A 24,345-nucleotide genomic window follows, 5' to 3' on the forward strand; every position below is an offset into this window, starting at 1 on the left:
CTACGGGAAGTTTTAGGAATGCAGCACAAAACTCATGTTCTGTTCAGTATCCCAGAGAGCTGCATTGCTGCTAGCTTCAAAGACATTTATTCTGAATGACCAACCTAATACCTGACTACGTCTTTATCCTGTATCCCGTCAGACCTCAGAATGGCTCTATGATCCTCTACAACCGTAAAAAGGTGAAGTACAGGAAGGATGGGTACTGCTGGAAGAAAAGGAAAGACGGCAAGACCACCCGAGAGGATCACATGAAGCTGAAAGTCCAGGGAGTAGAGGTGAGAGGCTGCAGTGGAAAAACAAGTCGATGATCTTGTTTGCCGCTGAGTGTGGTTTCACTGCCAATCTTGTCTCTAACTCACTCTCCTTCACTTGGAGGGGCTGCATACGTGTAGCACAAACGAACACACATGCCGAAGCTACAGGCCACTTTGTGACCTGGGAGCAAGTGGTGCCAATCTTTCTTTCTCTCCCTTCCTCCTCCTGTCCCTGTCTCAATCCCTCCCTCTGTCTCCCCTCTCTCTCCCTCTCTCTCTGTGAAGGATAAGAGTGTGTTTGGCCTGAGGCCAGGAATGATGTCAATGCCTCCTTCAGCAGAACAGAGAGGGGTATCGATCCAGTCTCAAGGCAGCGTCTGTGTGTGTGCGAGTGAGTGTGTGTGTTTGAGTCACATCAGCTAGCTCAAAAATTGATTATTCAGCAGGAATATACCAAGAGGTGAGAGGAGTGAGCATGCATGTGTCAGAAACAGAAAGAATGATTTGGAATGGGGAGCGAAGGAGAAGGCACATGGATCCTTGTGGAGGGCTCAGTAGTTTTGCATTAAAGGAGAGCTGGAGACACAGACGTAAAAGGAATAATTGAGATCAAGTATTCCCTTTTGCAACTCACAGCTCCACGCTCACATCCCATTTCACATGCATTTCCCTGCAAATGTTCATGGATGCACATGCTCAAACACATACACAAGGCAGCCGCTTCTCTCCCTGGTACTTGGTCAGTAATTGTTTATGTCACTGTTTCCCGTGACCCCTCAAGCAAGTAAGTAAGTAAGCAGTGTGTTGAGCACAGGAATGAGGGAACAAGGAAAGCAGCGAGATGAGCAGAGGGAGAGGAGCAGGAGGATGGGGAGCGGCAGGAAGCATGAGAGGAAAAACATAACCCTGGATGGAGAGCCTCCTCATATCGAATGGAAATATATGGAAATGCACTCTGCCTTTGGCAAAACACACTTTAGATAGAGGGCTGGCTACTTCTGAGAAGAGGCAAAATGGCGAGAAAATACAAGTGTGTGTGTATATGAGAAAGAAAACAGGGCAAGTTTTAACTGTGGATTATATACTGCCAGATTGCTGAGTATTTGCGTTTGTGTGCAATATTGTCTGCAAAAACAACCACTTTATGTGCTGCATGTGGGTGTGATCGTGTGGGTGTGTGATTCTTGATTGTACTGTGTGCGTTGACCTTGATAGAAGGCTTTTCTGCCATCATTTCATCCTTCTTCTGTCAAAAAGAAAAGCTCACTTCATTAAGGCCGGGTATTGATTCCTCGATACATTTTGAGTATTGACTAAAAAGTTTCCACTGCGCAGATGATCAAAAACTGTCAAAAGCTCCAAACTGGAGTCTGACTTAATCCACGATCAGACTCTATATCTTGTTCACGTATTCTCTAAGATAAGATGTTTACTGGTGCAAGTCATATTTTTGTTACTGCTCTGTTGCAAAACAATTTCATATTCTTTAACTTCAGGTATTACAAAATCATATTGCAGTTTGTTTCAGGGGGTTTGAGAAATCTCAACTGTTTTACTGGCACCAGTTTGCACTATTTTGTACATGCACTATGTCAGCATCCCGCCCTGGAGGAAGTCCATACCAAACCCCGCTTTTCGTCATACTTTCCACGCTGAGGCTCCACTCACACTTTATGCTTTGCTCTCCTCCTCCTCCTCGTCTTCTTTGTCCCCTTTACTGTTGCTGATCTGTCTTGCAACGTCTGTAAGCCGACAACATTGTAACTTTTTGTGAATTCCAAGTGGGTTATGCCTAGTCTTGCAGAGGCAGTAAATTTCACAATCTCTTGTGCTATAATTGTCAGCATCAGATTTATGGTATTTTAGAAAAGACATTAGGAAAAAACGCATACAGCATGTTTGCAATTTAGTTTTAGCACCGCAATCAATACAACCTAAGTGGGTATAACCTAAGTTCTCCTCTCCTGTTCTGTCCTTCAGTGTCTTCTCCCCCTCTCTTCTCCTTTTTTGTTTTTGTCTTGCTTCCGCCATCCCCCTTCTTCTCTCGTTAACCAATGTAATCTCTTTTCCTCTCCTCTCCTCGCCTCTCCTCTCCTCTCTCTAGTGTCTGTATGGCTGCTACGTCCACTCCTCCATCATCCCCACCTTCCATCGTAGATGCTATTGGCTGCTGCAGGTAAGCCCACTGCCCTTTCCCACCTTTCCTTATCGCACAGCATTTATACACATTTAAAAAAAAAACCTTTAAAAAAAGATTTCATAGTGTTGTGATGACTTGTTATTACTTGTCATTTAAAACACCATAGATTTGTCATTTTGGGGCTATTCCCCCTCCCATTATGGCCACTCCATGGCATTTATTTCAGCTGTGTTAGTTTTTATTTAACATTCTACCTAAAAAGGACTGCTAGAAATTATCTAGTATATCATTAGTTTTACACAGAGCTTCACCTGTTAAATTTTCAAAACAAAACACTAAGCTAAACCATAAAGCAGCAATAAAAGTCCTCCTCCTCTTCTGAATTAATGAGGCAGACTCAGACTGCTGGAAATACTGTCACAAAACTGGGCTCCCAATAAAACTTAATGTTGTTTGGCCAAAAGGAGTTTCCTGCACACACAATTAGACCGCTGGACTACACCTAGAATAGGCTCGGCATCTATAGCGGGTCATATACAATGCCATGCCTTGCAGAGCGGCAAAAACATTTCTTCTCCAGAAGTTGACTGTAACTTCCTCGAGCACAGTGTGATGCCTAACACTGAGATTCAATGCTCATGGCAAGCATGAAGGACTCAGCCACTAGTCTCCATGTGATCCTCTCCAAGAAAACACCCCGAAGCTACAAACAACACACACACAACCTGCTCTCACGAACTCGCACGCACACACAGACTCACGTACAGATGTCTACTGTGTATGAAAGCGTGTTGCTTTTCAACAGAGACATTGGACTCACTCTGCTGCTCATGTGAGAGACAGCACAGAGCAGCATTTGTGTGCACGCTCCCCACGCACACCCATACAGGTCTCACTCTCTCTTTTGGGACATATAGTCACCAGGACCTCATCATCTTCAGATGGCAGGCTACATGATTCATCATAACATGCCTGCATACATTTATATACTCATCCTCTGTCTCTCTGTCCATTTGAAAGAAAATAATGATTGAATACCAGGCTATGGAAATGTAAAATATGGAAATGTATACTTATTTATTCATTCATTTCCAGAATTTCTTGCATAATTTGTCACATTAAATTTACAAGAAAATTTCAGCCATCAGCATAAATTGAACATGCCCTTTCCCAATACATTTTTTTGCAACACGCCCCACTAGTTAGACTCTCGTGGTATCTGGCTTTGAAGGGAAATTTGACTTTTTTTATCTTTAATGTGCCATTTTCTGCTCTTTGCACATATATCGAAACACATCAGTGGAAATGGTCATAAATCAGTCTACGAATGCTGTTGCATTGCACAGTGAGGTGCTGTAGCAGCCTACTGTGCTATCCTCTTTCGGAGAGAAAAGTGTTCCACCTCAGCAGGTCCTCCCCTCACCTGAGTCTGTCTACTGAATCTTTCATCAAGAGGAGCTTCTCTCTCTCTCTCACTCTCTCACTCTCTCTCCAACACACACACACACACATACACACATGCAAGTGAATGCACTTGTTGAATCATTCATGGGGTAGAAATTCCATAGGTCTGCTGGTGACCTGCAGTATAGTGAGAATTGTTCTCTTCCTTTGTTTCTCTCTCTATATATAAACGTAATACACACATACATGCACAAACACACATGTAGGCACTGCAGGGTTAGAGAGAGTGATGAGTGGGCTCAGGCTGATAAATCTTTTATGGGCAGGTGAGAGAATCTTATCTGACACGCAATGTTCGACCTCCTCCGTATCCTCCACTTTCTCTTTCACTTTCCTTATGCACTTCTCCTTCCATCAGTCCTGATGTTGATATCTTTTTTTAAGATTTTTTTCTTTTTCTCTCCCATAGGTGGGAAAACAGTGAAATCGCTGAAATGATGAGCTTATGCCACATGTGTGCATGCCTTTGTTTGTGTGTCCTTACTGTTTGCTAGAACCCAGACATTGTGCTGGTGCACTACCTGAATGTACCGGCGGTGGACGACAGCGGGAAGCCATGCGGCCCTGTCCTCTGCTCCATCAACACCGACAGGAAAGAGTGGGCAAAGTGGAGCAAGGAGGAGCTCATTGGACAACTCAAGCCCATGTGTGAGTTCTCTGTGCATCAGCACTTAAACGACCTTCCTCCTACTCTCAAGCACTCAGGGTTTTTAGCCCTCGCGCTTTTACTAAATTCGGGAGTGCGGCTAACCCCGGGTCAGTATCATTCCACTTGTCGTGTTCAAGTAACACCGGCAAAGATGCTGAAGAACCCAGACAAGCATGAAAATGAATCAGTAGACAGTTAGTGTGGAACATCTAAAGCAAAGATCGTTTGGTTCACTGGCTTGTTTTTATCTTTGGCAGCAGAATGGAGCCCCGTCTGGAGCTGTGCCATCATTTATCAAAAGAGACAACAGGTGTTGCAGTGGTTCATTGTTGATCCTATGAGGGGTTTGCTGTTGCACTGAAAAGAAATATGTGATGTAACTGCAGCAGCTCACTGTTTAGTTCCTCGTTGTAAGTCAGTGATCCGAAAAAGAAGAGTGGATGTGCCAAAACATAATTACCTTATGTTGATTAACATGTGAATAAATGATATGTATTGTCATTAAAAAGAATCTTGTTCTTTAAAAATCCATTGTAGTAAGAGATATCTGCTACATATTTTCAGGCTTTATGCAGTTATTTATATACATATATAGTTTTTGATGGCTCCAACAGTCAACGCCATGCTGCCACCTAGAGGCAGATACAAATTGCAACCACTAAATTGAGGGATTGAGGGAAAGAAGACAGGGATGCCTGAAATATCCATCATGTATTATTCATAAATGAGCATCAGGGAGTAGATAACTCCAGTACACACACTAGCGCACATATACACACACACAGATCTAATCGCACCCATCTTTTGATCTGCATTGGAGGGGCAAATAAGGACAGCTGCCCAAAACTAAGTGGCTTGTTGACTTAAGTACTGCTTCATTTCTTCTTCTTGCTTCTCCACATGTCCTAATTTGTTCACACAGCTCTCTGCCTTTTCCCCCCTCCCAGCACTTCTGGTTTGATCACTGACTTGATCCCTCAATGTTCAAAGGGGTTTTTATTGGCATTAGACCTCTGACACTTAGACTGGTGTTTGGCGTTTGTTATCCTCTCTGAAAAAAATGAGCCGGCTACATACTGAACCTGTAAATGAATACAGCTAGTTTAAAGTTTAGAAATATCTTTGGGTAGTAAATATCTTGCAAAGTAAGCAAATTGTACATTCAAAGGGTATTTACTTAAATTTTTTGCAGCAGTTGTATCGGAGTCTTCATGAAGTCAGTTTTCAGTGTAGATTCTGAACACTAGAGGGTGCCATTACACACTCTTAGATGTATATGAGTTAATACTACAATATGTTACTGGAAAATTTGACCTGAAAGTATGAAAGGACAGAAAAGGATGACAGATGTTTGGTTCTTTGTTGATGTTTTGTTTTGTTTTCTGCCAGGTGCTGGAAGCAGCCTGCATCAGAAATGTTCCAGTGTCAAGCAGCGCATCATCTCCTCCAAGCAGGAGTCAGGAGCAGCAGCAGGAGGGGGAACTGCAGTCAGTACCAATGTAGCAGCAGGCCAGAGAGCTGAGGAAGCAGATGGCACAGAGGTCCAGAACAGCGATGTGTCAGAGGGCCAGACAGAGCCCAATCCTGGAGGGGGGAGGAGCAGAGCAGGTGGAGGAGAGAGGAGGAATGGCAGGATAACCAAACCCTCCTTACTCCCCCAGAGCAGCATGGAGGTGTCTTCTTCTACTTCCACCAACCAGGTAGAGGTCCCTGACACCACACAGAGCTCCCCGCTGTCAATCACCAGTGACATGGCTGACAGTCCTGCTCTTGCAATTGGAGCAGGCTTATCACAGAGCACAGCTGTGTTCATGTCTGAGGTCACCACGCTCACTGGGGATTCGGTTTATTCCGCCGGCCACACCCACCTGCTGGCAGCTACCCACGACAGTGCCACCGCTGGGATTCTGTTAGCTGTTGCCCCTGAAAACCAGAGATTTGCATCGTTTCCTGGTGGAGTAGGATTGGGCGAGGGAGGAGAGTTGGTTCTGTCCAGCTCTTTAGACTCTGGTGGAGCAGTCAGCCTTCCTGAAACCACCATGACCTTTGACCCCGATTGCTTCCTCAACAATCCCAAGCAGGGCCAGACATACGGAGGAGGTGGAGGGAAGACTGAGGGCTGTAACGGTGATGATGGAGGCCTCCACTGTTCCTCTAATGGCTTTGTCTACAGCCCAACCCTCGTCAACAACATCAAGACGGAAGCTACACCCCTAGAACAACCCCTGTCCACTCAGAGTAGCTACGTAGGAGAAGGAGCTGGCCTCAGCCCCAGCACCACGCTGGAGCAAATGGATTTCAGTGCCGTCATGTCATCAGCCTGTGTCCCAACCCTGACCCAGCCTTCACACCACCCTTCCCCGAGCCTCTTCCTCCAGGCCTCCCCTCAAACAAGCCAGCCCTCCCAGCTGCAGACCAACGGTACTGAGGCAACCCAGGAATCTGGCGAGGCCCAGGCTTACATAGGCCTGCCCACGGTGCCAACAGACTCTTCAGTTGCCAATGGAGACTCACATACACACCTCCATCAACCCAGGACAGACCAGCAGGCCCTGTGTGCAAGGAATGGGAAAGGATCAGCAGTGGGTTCCTTTCCCCTGACACCGCAGGATACCACTGTCGACCAGTCAGGCAGCAGAGGACACCAGGAGGTCGGAGGCCTAGACAAGCCTGCTGAGAATGGGGGAGAGTTACTCCTCAAGACCGGAGATCCTCGTGAAGCTTATGCCAGTGTTGACACAGAGCACTACCTCCAACCCACAGATGACAACGGAGGAGAGGAAGGCGGAGGAGGTGGCGGAGGAGGAGGAGGGGAAAATGAGATCCTTTGTAATGGTGTGAGCTTGTCAGGGGCAAGCAGCTCAGTGGTGGCCAGTCCTCAGTCAATGGCTACAGGCGCAACCATTGAGGGGGCGCTCTACAGCTCTCCACTTCCTCAGCAAGGTGGGGGGGTGTCAGCTGCAACAGCTGGAGCAGGAACAGCCATCAGTCTGGAAGGCTTTGAGGCTTCTTTTGGAAGCCAGTTTTCTGATCTCATCAATGATTTTATCTCAGTTGAAGGGTCTGGGAATGGGGTCGGGGCAGCTGTCAATGGGGTTCTGATGCCCCAGGAGGGGGCAGCAGGAGAGGAGCAGGGCACAGCAGCAGGCCACTTGCAAGGCTCTGAGGTGGAGCAGGGAGCTTTGGGATTGCTCCAGGAGACTGGGAGGCTGTTTGGCGTGACAGACTACTCCCCAGAGTGGTCTTATCCAGAGGTTAGTAAACCCAACTTGATTGTCATTATTTATTCATAATTATTCCCTACAGTGAAATTAGTCTTTGCAGCACATGACTGAAGGTGGCTCATATGAACGTTAAGCACTGAAATCATGCTGATCACAATTTGTACCGCCAGCTTGCTTGTGTGGTCATTAAGGAGACAGAATATTTCAGACTCAGCTGACTGGATTTTGATGAAATTTCAATATTTAACTGATTCTTCAGGATAGCCTCATTAATTTACCCATGTACCATTTCTAATATTCCAGACACCAGTCTGTGATATAATTACCACAAATACTTAAGATAAGACTGCATCTTGCCGCCATCATTTCCAAAAGCTATGGTGTACCGAATTTTATGGCGGATTGAAACTGCCAAAATTTAAATTAAAGAAATATCAGAAATAAAGAAACCTTTATTTTCATCTCTCTATATTTGTATTTTTCTCATCTACTACAGACATCACAGTTTATGTATGTACATTTTAAAATTAGGAATATTGTACAAAGGTAAATAAATACAAAAGGCAAAGCAAATCAATTCAGTTTACATTTTATTAATGGCTTATTGTGTGCACTTTTAATATTACTTTTCATACATTTAAAAGCATATTTGTATTTATTTAATAACTCCTTTATTTAACTATTTATTATTTTGGCAGTTTTAATCATCCATAAAAGTCTGCTACTGTGTTTTTACAGCTTTCATTTGAATCATCACCAATACATCCTTTTCAGGTTTCGGTTTCCTAAAAAAACAACAACAGTTTTCTCCAAAGGCCAGTGATCCATTTTTGCACTAAATGCCTCCTTAATTTGCCGGCAATGATGATCTTTATGTATTGCATTATTTTTAGCTACACTGGCAGGAACACAGAACAGCTTCATTCAGACAGTTCAAGCTAATTTGTTTTGTTTTGATGTAAGGCGTAGCACAGCCTCTAGGGGCTGCTAGCAGTCACAGATCTGTCATTGCCAAAGTAGCAGGTAGCCTACTTTGTGAATGAAGAAGAATGAAGACGAAAGCAAATATTTAGGCGCCTGGGTCTCGGACATTTGTCTTAGTCACAGATGGGGGTTTTGATAGAAATAAGGCATTCTGCATACTAACACACATACACACATCAAGTGAAGTGTCTCATTTCTCTAAGACTGTTGTTTAAACTTATACTCTGTAGCAGTGTACTGTAAACACACACAAAAAGCTACACTGTGTGATATTACTCTGAGACATTTACCTGTCTGCTGCAGGGTGGAGTGAAGGTGCTCATAACAGGTCCATGGTTGGAGTCAAGCAGTGAGTACAGCTGTCTTTTCGACCATATCAGCGTCCCCGCTGCCCTCATTCAGCCCGGGGTGCTGCGCTGCTATTGTCCAGGTAACACACTTGTGCTTGTGAAGACTCTGTTTTGTCTGTTTGTTTGTTTTTGTTTTGAATGCCTTGGTATTTCTTTGCGAAGCACTTTGTGAGCTTTACTTACTTTACTCTCTCACAACTCACACTTTCCTTTATTTATAAATTCAAACCTTGGTCTGACCTTGATAATAAGCAACTTTTGAAGAAAGGAAGACCCTGACAGGGTTGCTTTTCAGGAGATGCAATCATTTTAATATTACAAGATGATACAAATGAACACAACGGGGTTTTTTTTATTTGTTTATTTTTTTAGGATTAAGTAAATGATACTTGACTATCAGGCTGTTTGATCAGTGTGATTGGGGTAAAGTTCAAGGAAATACTGACTTGCATAAGCATAACATTCACAATATATAATCTGTGATTGACTAACAAACTTTCCTTAAGTTAGCCTTTGACATTTACCACTGCAGTTCATCCACTGCAGACACGCTCCAACACCTTTTTGATATCCGTCTATTTCCAGCCCATGACACAGGACTAGTGATGCTGCAGGTAGCTATGGGCGGTGAGGTCATCTCTTCCTCTGTGGTGTTTGAATACAAGGCACGCGACCTTCCAGCCCTCCCATCGTCTCAGCATGACTGGCTGTCCCTGGATGGTGAGGACCACAATTTTCTGTGTACTGATGGCTGCACTTGTTTCAATGACTTTAGCATGTAACTGGCTTATTGTATACACAGAGTGCTGATATAAACCTGAGTTTTGTAAAAACACACACACACAAATCTATGTGTGTGTGTGTATGATGCTGCCACTTTGCTACTCTGTTCTATTCCCTGATTCTCACATCCTGGTGTGAGATGCTTTTTGTTTGTTTGTTTTTCTGTACTCAGTGTAATCCTGACCAGTTTTTCCCGCTGCTTGTCTTTAGTGCGTTCTTCTCTTCTAGCAAGCAGCTGTTTTTTTCCGTAACCCTCCGCCTGCATGCAAATTGTATCTAGCAGTAAACTGTTTTGATGCCTGTTGTTTCAATAGCACAGGCATGTACCAGGCTCTTTCATCTTCACTGACAGCATTCATAGAGATGTTCGGCTTTGCCTGGTTGGCTTTGTTTTGGGCAGAGTCGCTTATTACTGAGTCTTCTTTGCATAAAGGATTGTTTTGTTTGAGCTGTAGATGTTCTGTGTGAGTTTAAAAAAAAACGTACTTTAAAGGTGATAGAGAAAAATTAAACTTTCTTTGAGTGATCTGGAGGAAGGGGGGGGGGCGCTTTTGTGTGCAAAATATATCTCTTGATACAAATGCAGTTCGGAAACGCACGGGTCTCCTCGGTAAAGGCATGTCCTGGGTCTGCGTTCGCCCCCGTCTCTGCCTTGCGCAATGCGGCAATGCGGCTCCCCGCAGCAGGCTGGCTGATTTTTTTTTTTTTTTTTTTTTTTTTTTTTGCTTTGCTAGAATGAAGGGCAAGGACATAAAGGCACAATCGCGGACCATTTGACAGTCGAAATGCTGGGCACCGCTGGCAGTGGCGCTGTGCAGCCCGTGCTATATTTAGACTCTGTGACTGACTGTGAGCGGAGATAGCGGGCTTGGCGCGTTTCCCCCTCTCTTGTCCTTTGTTTGGCAGAGGCTCAAAATATGTGAAGCATACAGATAAATAACTACAATCAAACACCCGTAGCACCCGGCTTTGTCACACGCCGTTGCTCCAGTGTGTGCAGACATGCTGACGACCGAGCCTCCTGCAGCTCCGAGTCTGGCGGGCGGATTTGAAGCGCGCTGTTTTGCCAGACATAAAGTGGAGACTGCTCGCTCCCTCTCTCCTTCTCTCTTGCTCTGTCGCTCGCTCGCTCTCTTGCTCTCTCCCTGCACTTAGCTGTGTTTTTTTTTTTGCACGGCTGGAGTAGCAACGTGTGAGTCGCACACTTCAAACTAACCGGGTTGAAGCGGGAACAAGAACAAAGAGAGAAGCAGATAGAGAGAGACTCGCTGTTTGGGTTCGTAGCTTATTTGATTTGTTGATGTTTTTTAACTGGTCTTTGTAGCTCAGCTGAGTTTTTTTTTTCTTGTGTTGTAGATGGACATAAACGTCCCAATTTTCACTTTAATTCAGAGCTGTGGAGCCTTTGCTAGGTTTCCATCCCACGTTTTCTGTCAGTTTCTTTTTTAATTTCAGTAGTTTCCATGTGGTTGCCCTGCCAGTCGATTTTAAACAAATGCAGGTGAAGCTGCCACACGATGCCGTCACGCTGGCTCCCAGCCTTTTTGAGTTGAGTTGTAGAATTGTGGCTGAAGCTTGTCTGGTTGACCTGTTCGGTTTCAGCACCACCAGGAGTGGACAGAGCCTCTGAACACTAAGAAGCTCATGTAGAGAGGCCCTGATCAAAACAAGCATATAGAAGAGTGTGGGGATGCTGATGTGCAGATGTGTTGTTTGTGGAACATTTGGGCATGTTTGGATGTTCACGTTCATTTTTGAAAGTTCCTCTGTTTTCATAATTTCCCCAAAAATGGTGTGTTTAATTGATGACAAGAATTCTCAGTGACCTGTGTGTAACAATAAAAAAAAAACCCGAAAGCATTTTACTTTTTGGTAGAGTTTTGGCACAAGTTTAATCATCAAAAGCATATTTAGCGATGTGCTATAACACTGGAGACTTTCAAATTTGGTGATTTTGTTTGTCACTTTGGCCAAATCTCAAAGGAAATCAGGAAGTCTGAACAGCACAGTAAATTCACAGGTACCAGGGATAATTATTGTCAAGCAAACTCTTAAAAATCAGAGAAGAAAAGAGTTCAACAGGTGAAAATGTGTCGATATAATGAAAATGCGGTTTCTTGCTGGTCAGTCAGAAAAAATTGCACACAAAATAAACAGTTTATAAGATAATGTAATAACTGTGCGAAATAAGACTAATATTAGCAGCAGTAATTATAAGGCCAAGTAGAAAATTAATTACAAAATAATAAATTCAAGATTTTATTGAACAGTTAAAAAGGGGAATAAAATGACCCATTTAACTGCCTATTTTCAGTTAATATCTTCAATTATGGGATTTTATTGTATTAGCTTTTTCTGTTAACCAGAAATTAATACTGTAGCAGATATCAGGGTCTATTCTTTTTCTGTGTGTGTGTGAGAGTGTTTACATGCTGATGCGTTGGTGATAATAGGTGAGGACAGGTGTTTCTGATGTGTTTGGCTGCTAAAACTATTGGAGTGTTTTTGCCTTGTAGTCAGCTGAGCTGTTTTGCTCTGGGATTGGCAGAGTGGAGTGGGAGGAGCCTGAGCCCTTCTGTCACTGTCATGGCCCCACCCACCTCTGGTTCAGTCTTTGTGCTTCAGGCAGCAGAAAGAAAAATAGGAGTGAAATGAGAGCAGAGCAGAAATAGAGACTCTGTGAGAGAGCAGCAGGTGGAATGACATAATGTGCACTGCAGCAAAAACCGCAGCAGCCCTGAAACAAAGGGTCACATGCAACCCTGCTACAGACATAAATCTGCATTGCATACATGCTTATTTACACTCTTACACTCTTGTTGATAATAATGGGAGTCATTAGATTTCAGCCAGTATTGAATCCCTTCTGCTTTTAAGCTTCTCTATAGCATTTATTGAACTCTCACATGGATTTCCCTAATGCCACAGTTTGGTGGTGCTTACAGCTTTAAATGTCCCACCTTCATTTCTGTAGATACCCAGTTCAGGATGTCTATCTTGGAGCGTTTGGAGCAGATGGAACAGAGGATGGCTGAGATAACCAATCAAAATCCCAGCTCAGAAGCCATGGCAACAAAGGGAGGAGGAGTGGAGGGAGGAGGAGCTACTGATCAGCAGTCTCAAGTAAGGCTGTTGTGCCTCTTATGATGAAAGTTCCCTTTAGAGCTTTAAAATGTGAAGGCGCACCATAAGAGAAGTGCTGAAAAACATGTGAAACCAAATTCAACTGTTTAAATTTAAAAGCAGCACCATGTGAAGTCATCGTATGCACAAGCAATACATGTAAGCCAAAAGCTCAGACTCCTCTAACACGCTGTTTCACATATATTTTTCTACTTTGAGCTCTAGATGATGTCAAAGAGAGGGGATATCCCTAATATGTGGTCATCTTGGGGCAGCTGTGACAATTCGGAGTGCTCTTCAAACCTTCTGTTTGCAAGTGTCAGCCAATTAAAGGAACAAAAACAAGTTGTTTTTCCTTGACTGATAATGAGCTGAATTTACAAGACAAACTTACAATGCCTACTTAACAGCACAAATACAAGAATCTGGCCCTGTCCACATACAAAACTGATCATTCTTTAGTGAAGTGCTCAAAAGCAGCATTAGTTGCAAGGCTTTTTACTGGTTTTCCTTATATTGCAAAGGTGTTGCAGTATGGCAGAAAAGTTAGTGACACCTTGAAATATATTTTTAGCATTTGGAAAAGAGGCTGACCTAGTCTATTGTTTTATTTTACAATCTTCTAGACCTCTCCTGATCAGGGGTCATTTGAAGGTCGTGTGGTGGTGGTGTGTGAGAAGATGATGTCTCAGCCGTGCTGGGCTTCTTCTAATCAGCTCGTCCACAGTAAGAACTCCAGAGGAATGACTTTACTGCATCTGGCTGCAGCTCAGGGTTATGCGGGACTCATTCAGACACTCATTCGCTGGCGGTGAGGAACACACAATTACAACATGCCATCTTGACGGCACAAACTGGAATGCCAGTAATTTTAATGCTATTTGTGTTTCTTCACAGCACAAAGCATGCTGACAGTATTGACCTCGAGCTGGAAGTAGATCCTCTGAACGTAGACCACTTCTCTTGCACTCCATTGGTGAGCAACCAGTGCTTTTTTTGTGCATATTGCTTTCTTTCCATTCCTCTGTGTGTGTGACAGTTGTTTTCCTTGGACTTCCATAGATGTGGGCTTGTGCTCTGGGCCATACTGAGGCGGCATTGGTGCTTTACCAGTGGGATCCAAGAGCTCTAGCTATTCCTGATTCACTGGGACGCTTGCCGCTAAACATTGCCCGATCCCGGGGCCACACTCGATTGGCTGAGCTCCTAGAGCAACTGCAACATAGTCCTCAAACTCAGGGCCAGCCTGCGGACACTTGGATGGATAGATGGAGAGGAGAGTCACAGACGGGTGGGATGAACAACAGCCCCAGCCCTAACCCAAACTCAGGTTTGTGGTTTCTCAACAACAGGAAAAGTTTTGTTTCACCCTCATAAATAACAAAGTTCTATTTATCCTCTGTCTTTTATTGTGGAGATTCTATTTACTAACTTCAGCCACCAACCTTTAATTATGAAAGTGTATGGATTTTCACTGATATATAGCTGGTTAGTTTAACTTAATATAGAGAGAATAGAAAATGTACCTAGATAACATGAGCCACCTCCCAGCATGACTTAAGCCCTCCTCATTAGCATTAGTGTTTAAAAATGTAGTGAGGTGTTTTTTGGATGGTAGTAACTTCCTCTTTACTGGTTTTGTAGAAATTGCACCAGGAATCATTTAAACATAACCCAAAAAATATGACTTCATAGTTTTTGTTTTACACATTAGGTTTTTGTTCCGTTTGTATAGAGGGAGCTTTAAAGGTGTTGGTAGGCAGTCAGACTTTCTTTTCCTGAGCTAAGCTATCCTACTGCTGACTTTATTTATATACAAACTGATTCTGAAAATTTTGTTTGACAATCCAACAGTAAATCATTACACAGAAAACTGTAAATGATCACCACTATTTATGATTTTAGCTGTAAGTGTAAGTGTTATTGTCGCTGTTTTTCCACCATCTTTGTTTCCCCAGAGCTGAGGAGAACCAGGGCAGGAAGCAAGCCAGACAACCAGAGCCAGAGCTGGAGCCAAACAGAACACAGACCCCACAAGGGAACCCAGGGAGAACAGGGAGGTCCACCCCCAGCCAAGAGGCTCAAACCCAACCCAGATTCACAGCAACAGCTAGCTAACTCGATCTCTGGTACCACCCCCCTCAACTCCTCTCCAGGTCCTAATCCTCAACGGTCTCCTCTCTCTAAGCCACTACAGACGCAACCCACGAACCTCAGCTGTCAGAAGGCACCACTTACCAGGTCCAGCCCCAGCCAGCCTCAGCTTCCTAGTGCCCCATTCTCCCACCTGCAGGCCAGGATAGGGGGAGCTGGAGGGGGCAGCAGGTGGAGTCTGAGACAGACTCTGGGGCAGCGTAGCCTCGCCAGGAAGATTCTAGGAAAGGAGCGATTGGCCGTTCACCTGCGTCAAAGAGTGCTGTCTGACAGGGGAGAGGAAACAGAGCTGTTGACCTATCAGGATAACACAGATGACTTGCAGGTACAGATTTTTGTGTGCAGTGTTGAGTTCGATCTCTAACCAAGCATTCATGCATGAACTGAGTAGCTGATGCAAACTCAAAAAGTACTCAAAATGGAAGTGGTAAATCATGTATTACTGTGCAGGAGGAAGCTGTAAGTATAAGATTTCAAAGTCTTTCAGATGAGTCATTTAAGTATAGAGTGTTATGTGAGACTTTAAAGAGCTATTCAAAAATTACCCAAAAAACTAAGAGGAAGTAGGTTTTGTAAATATTTAGGTAACCTTTCCTTTTCATGATTTGCAGATGGACATCACAATGCTAGCTGATCACATTATGGAGGCTTCAACTGGCAGACTCAAGCAGGAGGTTATTGAAGCAGAAATTGAATCCAGGAAGGTTGGGATCAGCAGTGATGTCAGATTACTGTCTGGTTACCTTGGTGAGGTGGAAAGGTGAGGTTCACATATTTGCATAAGTTATTGCATTGCTTTTTTGTTTTTGTTTTTTTTAACAAACAACCATTCTCAATCTTATTATACTTTAAAAATAATATTTCTTTTCCTCAGGTTTCTAAACTCCAAACCTCAGACTCCCAGCCCCAAGCCAAATTCTCTCTCAGGGCCAGAGGATCAGCAAAGTCCTCAGGCTAAGCAAGCCCCATCCTCCCCCTCTGAGTGGACCTCCTTTCTTTGTGCAGCTATGAAGGAGGAGAGGTTGAAAACAGATTCCTCCTGTCTAGCCATGACTGAGGCAGAGCAGGGAGAGCTGTATGAGACCATCAGGCATGCTCTGCACTCCCTCAGAAAACATAAGGCGAGTGTAACCTAAACTCCTTTAGGAAAAAAAAACTGAATTTGTCTTTATGCTTAATGTATCATCCTCAGTTGCATAATCCACATTTGAAAAAAACAAGCTCAATATGATTGCAAACCATTTTACATATACAAAATTTAGACAAACTCTTGTCACTACCACAGGGTCCCATTCAGGAACAACGCAAAGAGATTGCAGCAGTGATTCAGCGCTGCTATAAGAGATACAAGCAGGTAAGAGTTAACAACATGTAGCCAAGATTAGCCTCTAACATGTCGCTCTGCAGTTCAATAGTGAAGTAGTGACACAGCAGTTGTAGTTGTGTTTCCTTCATAGATGTAAGCTAAATTATCAGGTGAATTTTCACTTTGATTCTCTCTCATACGTGGCTAAATCTGTAGTAAAAGAACAACAGATTTCAGTCCACTTGAAAAAGCAAATCTTACATGTACACGTATGCACTTCTTGTGTTTTTTTTTACCTTGTTGTTCTAATATAGCAATCTGAGAGGAATATATATAACTTAATGCTGTCATGAACTGAAAGAAAAGATGTTCGCATGATGGATTTTGTGTATTCTTGAGATTTTTATTCATTATTATTTTGCTTCCTGATCATTATGTAATATAGCAAAAAGTAAGCTTACAGGTCTGTAGTGCATCTGTGGGTCTTATCATGTGTAGACATGTTGCATATTGCAAAAGTATGTCTTTTCTGATCCCAGTGAGTTTTACAGCACTGTTGTCCTCTCTCCCAGTATGCACTTTATAAGAGGATGACCCTGGCAGCCATCTTGATCCAGAGTCGTTTCCGGAGTTTCCATGAACAGAGGAAATTCCAGCAGAGTCGTAGAGCAGCGGTCCTCATCCAGCAATACTACCGCTCCTACAGACACTCTCTCAGGCACGTCTCACACATGCACACACACAAAGGGAATAATTATCCTATGTATAATCTCTTACCCCTCATCTTTGCCTGCAGCAGCCTCCTAACTAAAAAACAGAACCAGGCTGCTCGCAAGATCCTGAGGTTCCTGCTCCGATGCCGCCACAGGTAAGACCTAAAACTCTTAATGCTGATTCAAACACAAGCGCACGCACATCCAAAGACACATGCTTGACGCTTAACAAACCCACTGCCACACATACACACACTACACTATTGCTAATAGTTGGTGTTGTTTTACTGTTCACGTGAAGCCCCTTGATGGACCATAGGCCTCTGAAGCGGGTGAGTCTTCTCTTGCTCTCTTCTCTCACTCCCTCTCTCCTGGTGGCTGATGCCTGTTTGCATGTCAGCAGAGGGAGGGGGAGAGGAGATCCTGGATTATCATCCTTCCATCTCGCTCTCTCTCTCTCTTCTTCCCTCCCTATCACCTTGTCTCTCTCTCTCTCTGTCTCTCTCTGTCTCTCTCTCTCTCTCTCTGCCAAATGATGTCAGGACTTGTGCATGACTGACATAGTTAGAGGAGCGATCCCTGCGTATGGTTTTCCTAGGGGCATGTTCTGACTGTAATTGCAAGGGGACTTTAAGTGTACTGCTTGGCCTGCAAGTCTTATTTTTTGTGCCTTGATGGGTGGGGAGAGTAGCAGAAGGGAGAATGTGTGCGTCTGTTGGAAGGAGTTGCTGGGAATTTGCTGAATTACGTGCGGCCTTTGGATCTGAAAATGAAAAAACAAGACATGCAGTTGCACGCACACTTACACAAATCTCCGACTCTGAGACTAATATGTGTTTGCTCTTCTTCAGGGCCAGAGAGCAGAGAAAGGCCAGGGGTCCTGAGAGCCCACCACCAGGCCCCGCACAGAGCCCCTTCAGCCTGTGAGCAATCTATGTCCCCCTCCATCTTCTCCTTTTTCTGTCTCTTCTCTTCTGCCCTCTCTAAACTCCCTTCCCTTTCCTGACCCTTTTCCCTTGCTTTCTTCTTTCCTCGTCTCCCCTCTTTTCTCTCACCCTCTCTCCCCTCTTCTCTCAAGATGAAAAAAAAAAAACTTTTCCCAGACAGACTGAGGACAGGATAGGTGTCCATCATGGCAGCTCAGACAGACAGACTGCTGGGCAGAGCCCAGGGACCTGGCTCTGCCCACAGCACTGATCCTCCTCCCCAGTTTCACTGGGAGGCCATCACATTAACCTCATGGCATTCTTTGCACTCTTCATGGGTATGTTTCTTTGCAAGAGCAAGTCGACGAGTCAAACCAGAGAAAACGAGGAAGCGCCCGACAACGGGATACCGCTGTTCACGGCGGCGGCCGGATGCACCGAAAGGCTCCCGTAATGAACAGCTCGCTCGAGAGAAAGGCTACTTTGACATGCAGAAAACACACAAAGCTTGCTGCGTTTTGTGTCCGAACAAAAATCCATGAAAGAATAAGAAAAACATAAACCAAAAAACTCACTTCTGTATTGCATTTGCATGCAAGGTTTTTCGCTTATTCCTCCTCTCCATCAATCCCGAAGAGCTACAGTCGCAAATCATTCTGCCGATTTAGTATACCACAGTATCACCAACCACTCTGACTCGCAGGCGTGCATACCTATTACTCAGTCACCCAATCAAAAAGGGGAGGAACTGCACTTGAATGTAAGAGGGGCATTGTTAGATAAAGGGATGGGGTCTGAATAACGATGTCTTAATTTGTTACATGGACTTTGTATGGAGTCGTTCTCAGAGGCGGCATTTTGCCCGCCCGATGTGGTGTGTCCGTGTTTGTTCAATTCAATGCATGTGTTTGAGCTACGAGCTCCTGCATGCTTGCCAAAACTGCTTTAGTGTTGTTTCTTTTGTATTTCTGTGTAATTGTGTCTCACTTACGTCCTCATCAACTTATCCTTGCCCTGTGTAATGTGAACTGTGTAAGGACAACTTACTTATTTTGGGTGCTTTTGTTTTGTTTGTTTTTTTAAAGGGAAAAAAAACTTTATTTATTTAAGGGTCTGATTATTTATTTAATTGGCTCAAGAGTGGTTGTAGCTCGAGGCTGGTTTTTTTCCCCCCATGTGATGAAATGCGACATGTTCCAATGGTTAAATGTCTCTGTTAGTTTGTTCTTTGCGTGAACCTCTAAATCCTACCTGTGGTTTTGAGGAGAGAGTCACATACCATTGCCTTGACTTCTTCTTGAGTCTGAGAGGTCTCTATGCTTGCTCTGTACAGGACATGGGTCCTATACCTGCCCCTATACAGGGCACTGGTCCCCATATTAGCCCATACGGGCAATCAAATCCATATTTTGGACTATTGCATATTCCTGTATATAAACTGACGAGGTAAGGGGATATGAGGACCCTGAAACTTTTTCATAAGAGGACTGTATTTAAGATTATAAATTATTTTACTCCCATAATGAGAACTTAAGACAGAGACCTGGGTACACAGGATGGCTGTATTGCTTGTAAATAATGTAGATAATACAAACGGATTAACGTGCATGAGATTTAAGACAAAGAAACAGCAAAAAGAACATGTTAGTGGCTATGGACTGTGAGAGGATTTTAACTGCTTCACTTTAAGAGTATCCAGTTATAAGTGTTACTGAAAAGAACATTTTGTTAAAAAGCATGCAACTTGAAAACTCTAATGTTAGAATTATAAGTGGGAAAAACAAAGTTAGCTGAAACAACAATCTTTCAGACAAAACATTTACACTTTGTGCTTTTCGTTTCTTGGCTAGCAAAAATTAAACTCCTTTTGCCAGTAGTGCCAATTATTATGAATGCTATTTTGCCTAACAGTATGTTACGTTGGCGAAACCAACGCCCAAAAGATATCGGTAAGATCTACCGAGGCAACACGCAGACAATAAACCGCAGAAGAGATGTAGTGCCAGCGCAGCCGTAGACCTCCTACAAGTTCTGAAGTTTGCCCAAGGCAGGCTTACGTATAGGTGACGATGCACGTGGGGAAATGATGCCAATGGCGATGATGATCGTTTAAATGTGAGTGCAATGACTGACGATGCAAAAGAAAAGAAAAAAAAAAAGGGAAGAGGGCGCTACATTCTTCACAATGTGGTTGTGCTTCAGCAGCATACTAGCTTTTATTAAGATCATTTATCACACCTACAGCGGATCCAACCTGGCCTCCAGTCTAAGCTTTCCATCCTCAAACAGAATGTCCTTCCCCGTTTTGGTTTTGACATATCATTTTCTCTTCATTGTCACTGCCATAATTATACTACATGTACTTTAGACTTATGGAAAGCTCTGTTTAGAAAGTGCCTGCTCAATAACAGAAAAGTGCAAAATAATATCAGGAAGTATCTTATTGTGTGTCCTCTGAAAGGTTTCCAGTTAACCTGTTTGTTTTTTCCTAAATTGTGTGTTTTCAAATGAATCTGACAGTGTTAAACTTGACCTTAGTCTAAGCTGGAAGCTGTAATTGGGAATGTGGTGTGAATGAATGCTCATGGCCTGATTGACGCTGTGTGTCGCTTGCTCGGGCGATTAATTACACTATTGCCGTTAAGTCCTACTTTTTGTGTGCGTTTTTCAGTAATTAGAAGGGAGAAAACTGCTGAATTCAGCCTCCGTGTACTAAAGTATGAAAGGCACAGTCACGAGTATGTTCGCCCTCCAAGAGGAAGCTGTGTTTTCTTTCACTTTGTCTGCTTTTCCCCTGCAAAAAAAAATATTTTACAACATTTAAACAAAATCATAACTGGGCTTTTTTTTCCTCATAGAGGACAAAAATATCTTTCACACACACTTCCTTTCTTTGTCTTTCTCCCTGTCTCACAAGGATGTGCATAGACACATAAAAGCAAATGTACACACAGGTGCAAAAATAAAACGGCCACACGCTTTCTCTCTGTGCTTATGTCTTCGGGAACAATGAAATCTCTCCCTTAGATTTTACTCAGGGTTGAAGAACAGGGAGATGGTATGTGGAGTGCAATGACTGCTGGCACAGAGTTGTAACACTGCAGGTGACAGGTTGTGTACATTTGGGTGTGTATGTGTACATATTTGAATGTGTCGGGGATACGTCGTCCACTTGTATCCACACTCTTTATAATAGTCTAGAAGCAGCAAATGTGATCTGTTTGCCTTATCTGAGAAGAGAGTGAAAAACACGCTTAAATATGAATTCCATTCAAAGCAAGTAATAGGGTAGGAAAAAAATACTTATGCATTTGCTGTAGTCTTAAACGCACAAGATTCTTAATATAAGAAATTCATAAGTGATACAAAAAATAGGTAATGGCCCCTGAACACCTGAAAAACAAAACAAAACAAAGTGAAAAGAGATAGCAGATTGTGAGATTAACAGCTGGAAGATATCGATTGTGTTCCATATGTTTTCTGAGGTTTCATCATACTGAGAGACAGCCATGGTTTGGACAGTGCTGTTAGGAGCGTTCATACGGTATCACATGAATAACTTCTTAAACTGCCCTTCCTCTCACATCAGCACAACTAAACGACACTGCTTTTATATAACAGACACACATGAACATACGCACATACACAACAACTTCTAAATGCTCAAGCTTACAGACCACACGCACACGCGAAACTGAACACACAGATTGCAGAAAATCCATCAATATGCTCACGTTTTTGGAGAGGATGGTGACTGTAAAAAGATTATGTAGAGTAGAAGAAGTAAAAAAAAAATAAAATAAAGAAATAAATACATAAATAAAAATAAGAAATGTTGCCATAGTAAACAGCTGGTTAACATGTGCAGAGATGGCCTCTGTTCTCTTAAGTCCGCCTAGAAATGAATGGTATATAACCTTTCAGGCCTTGTTTCGAGAGGGCGTGGCCAAACACCACATTGCATGCTAGAATGGTAGTCCCTCATAGATAATCTATGGCTAGACCTCTCCTTGCCTTCCTCTTCTTTCACTCCCCCCTGGCCCTCCCCGCTTTTCTCCCGCTCTCATCTCCTGCTGTATCCCCACCTTGCCTGCTGTTGTGTTCTCCATGCCTATCTCAGTCTCTCATTCCTTTTTATTTTGTAGCCTAGTTTTTAACTTCTTTTGTTTTACGAACATGCATGCACAAGCATCACTAAATTGTTGATGTTTTAAAAAGAATATTTTGTTGCTGAGGCCATGCAAAGTGTTTTGAATATTGCCCTTATATGTGGAAAATGTCTTCTGAATGCTTTACATAATTTCTGCTGTAAAATGATATCAGAATAAAAAAGAAAATTTGCACTTTAACACATTTCCTGGCTCGTATTTATCCCTGACTGGGTCCCTAATGAGAAACTTGCAGATTGCGATGCTCTACTGAAGGGATGTCAGACTCATTTTACACTGTGGGCGACATATAGCGGGCCAGACCAGTGAAACTCTCCTCTCTCTTCTATCAGTGTAAAGAGGTTTACCTACACACTTGATCGCTGGGATAAGTATTAGAAAAAGAATTGATTTTAACATTCCAGCTCTTAACCAGATTGTCTTGTGATTAAAAAACAGAGTTTTTAGTTTATTTACAGAATATGTTCTTTCTTTTTTTTTAATTACCGTGGACCTATTATAAAAAAAACAATCAAAAAATCAAAAATAGAAGTTTATATAGTAGAAAAATTAGGAAGGTTTCTGTCATTTAATTATCTGTTACTTTGGTGTAACATGAATGGCCATGGCTGAAATCCTCATCAGTAGGAAAAGCTGTAAAACTTATGAAAATACAGTTAAAAGTTCATGTTTATTCTTTTGCTGTCAAACAATTAAAATTTTTAATCGGATTAATCACAGGGTTGCTGCTGATCAATTTCGATTAATCACGATTAAATATCATTCATTTTTAATCTATATTAATCACATTTCATTTTGCATGAGCAAACAGACTCAAGAAAAAAGGGAATATATACACACTTAACATGTTTATTGAGCACCTTGAACATTCATGTTAACAAAAAACTGTAAACATGTATCCACATTAATGTGGTCCTAAGACAAGCTAACTTGTTGACATTGCCCAAGAGGAGAGCTGACCGCTTCTTATTTACAATGTTGCTTGCAACTGTGAACGGTCTCTTGCACAGAACAGCGGTTGCAGGAGTGGGCAGATATGTTCTAGCCAGCAGTGCCAGCTTGTCATGAGCTCCTGAAGGAGCTGACCACCACTCCGAGGGACAGTCCTAATGATCGGCTCTGCTCTATACAAGTGCTTGATTCTGTCAGGCAGAAACTCCTCATCTGATTCTGAATCTGAGCCCATCTGTAACAGACTCACTCATTACAAGTCTGTCGAGGTGAGGACTCATCATGCAGCAGTCTTCCAAGTAATGCTTTGCATTAAAATGTGATATTTTAAGCTGGAAGTGCTTCGGTGAAAAGAAGATTCCTTCTTGCACAATGTGCATAATACTGGTCAACTGTTCCGTCTTGTTTTTGTTTTTTTATACTCAAATTTCCCATCGAGGGGGCCAATCATCTTCCATATTTAGTTGACTAATTCTGCTGCCTGTCACTACCAGATCAACTGCCTATTTGCTCATGTGCGAAGGTAACTCTCCTTGGACAAACTGCCCGAAATGCGTTGACAGAGACACGTCAGGGATTTTGAGTCATTCTGCACTTCAGATGGGTTAACTGCGTTAAAAATTTTAATCTGCTTATTCATGATGATGGATTTATCCGTCCTGAAGACTTTCTGTGACTCTGTAGTGGCATCAGTGATCTTTCATGATGTGGTCTGCTGCTAAGCATTCCTTAGCAATATAAATAATTATGAAAATAAAATGAACAAATATTTCCAAATTAATCTTAACACATAATGCTCTGGTCATAATTATATCAAGGTGTTTCACATCAATGAATGTCCCACTTCAATGATCCAACGTCTAGTGCTTCTCAACCTAGATAGCCTAAATTTATTGCTAAGTAGCAGCCAATCAGAGTGCCCCAAAGGACCCGGCTGGTGGTTGGTGGTCAAAAGGAGTGGACACATATCCATACCTCTACAGGTATGTCATCTGGACCAACTACCTGTCCACTCTTCATCCTCTCTACTCTTCATGCTCTTCATAGCTGTCCTAACTCCCTTTTTACTAATTCACTAATTTCCTCCATTTGCTATCCCCTTTCTATAATTTTCTTGACTCATCAGCTCATCAAAGTACTCTTTCCAACACT

General features: G+C 42.9%; 1 protein-coding gene across 7 annotated transcripts in view; it reads left to right on the forward strand.

Moving 5' to 3' along the window:
* Positions 1 to 18,290, forward strand: part of LOC146386734 (calmodulin-binding transcription activator 1-like) — a 51,594-nt gene extending 33,304 nt beyond the window's left edge. For 2 of the 7 annotated variants that reach the window (XM_084927969.1, XM_084927972.1), the window contains exons 5-21: positions 143 to 278; positions 2,362 to 2,433; positions 4,356 to 4,509; positions 5,900 to 7,764; positions 9,022 to 9,148; positions 9,654 to 9,788; positions 12,826 to 12,974; positions 13,601 to 13,785; positions 13,872 to 13,950; positions 14,037 to 14,304; positions 14,933 to 15,453; positions 15,740 to 15,888; positions 16,003 to 16,249; positions 16,414 to 16,482; positions 17,007 to 17,152; positions 17,231 to 17,302; positions 17,449 to 18,074. In XM_084927969.1, the coding sequence (XP_084784095.1) occupies positions 143 to 278; positions 2,362 to 2,433; positions 4,356 to 4,509; positions 5,900 to 7,764; positions 9,022 to 9,148; positions 9,654 to 9,788; positions 12,826 to 12,974; positions 13,601 to 13,785; positions 13,872 to 13,950; positions 14,037 to 14,304; positions 14,933 to 15,453; positions 15,740 to 15,888; positions 16,003 to 16,249; positions 16,414 to 16,482; positions 17,007 to 17,152; positions 17,231 to 17,302; positions 17,449 to 17,683 (4,609 nt within the window). In that variant the 3' untranslated portion in view covers positions 17,684 to 18,074. Of the gene's footprint in view, positions 1 to 142; positions 279 to 2,361; positions 2,434 to 4,355; positions 4,510 to 5,899; positions 7,765 to 9,021; positions 9,149 to 9,653; positions 9,789 to 12,825; positions 12,975 to 13,600; positions 13,786 to 13,871; positions 13,951 to 14,036; positions 14,305 to 14,932; positions 15,454 to 15,739; positions 15,889 to 16,002; positions 16,250 to 16,413; positions 16,483 to 17,006; positions 17,303 to 17,448 lie in introns of all 7 variants that reach the window. The other 5 variants (XM_084927976.1, XM_084927974.1, XM_084927975.1 and 2 more) reach the window with 5 other exon arrangements.
* Positions 18,291 to 24,345: the final 6,055 nt, after the last annotated feature.

The sequence above is a fragment of the Perissodus microlepis genome, chromosome 5 (assembly GCF_051167445.1).
Source record: "Perissodus microlepis isolate ML-2025 ecotype Zambia chromosome 5, ASM5116744v1, whole genome shotgun sequence".
In the NCBI taxonomy this organism is placed as follows: domain Eukaryota; kingdom Metazoa; phylum Chordata; class Actinopteri; order Cichliformes; family Cichlidae; genus Perissodus; species Perissodus microlepis.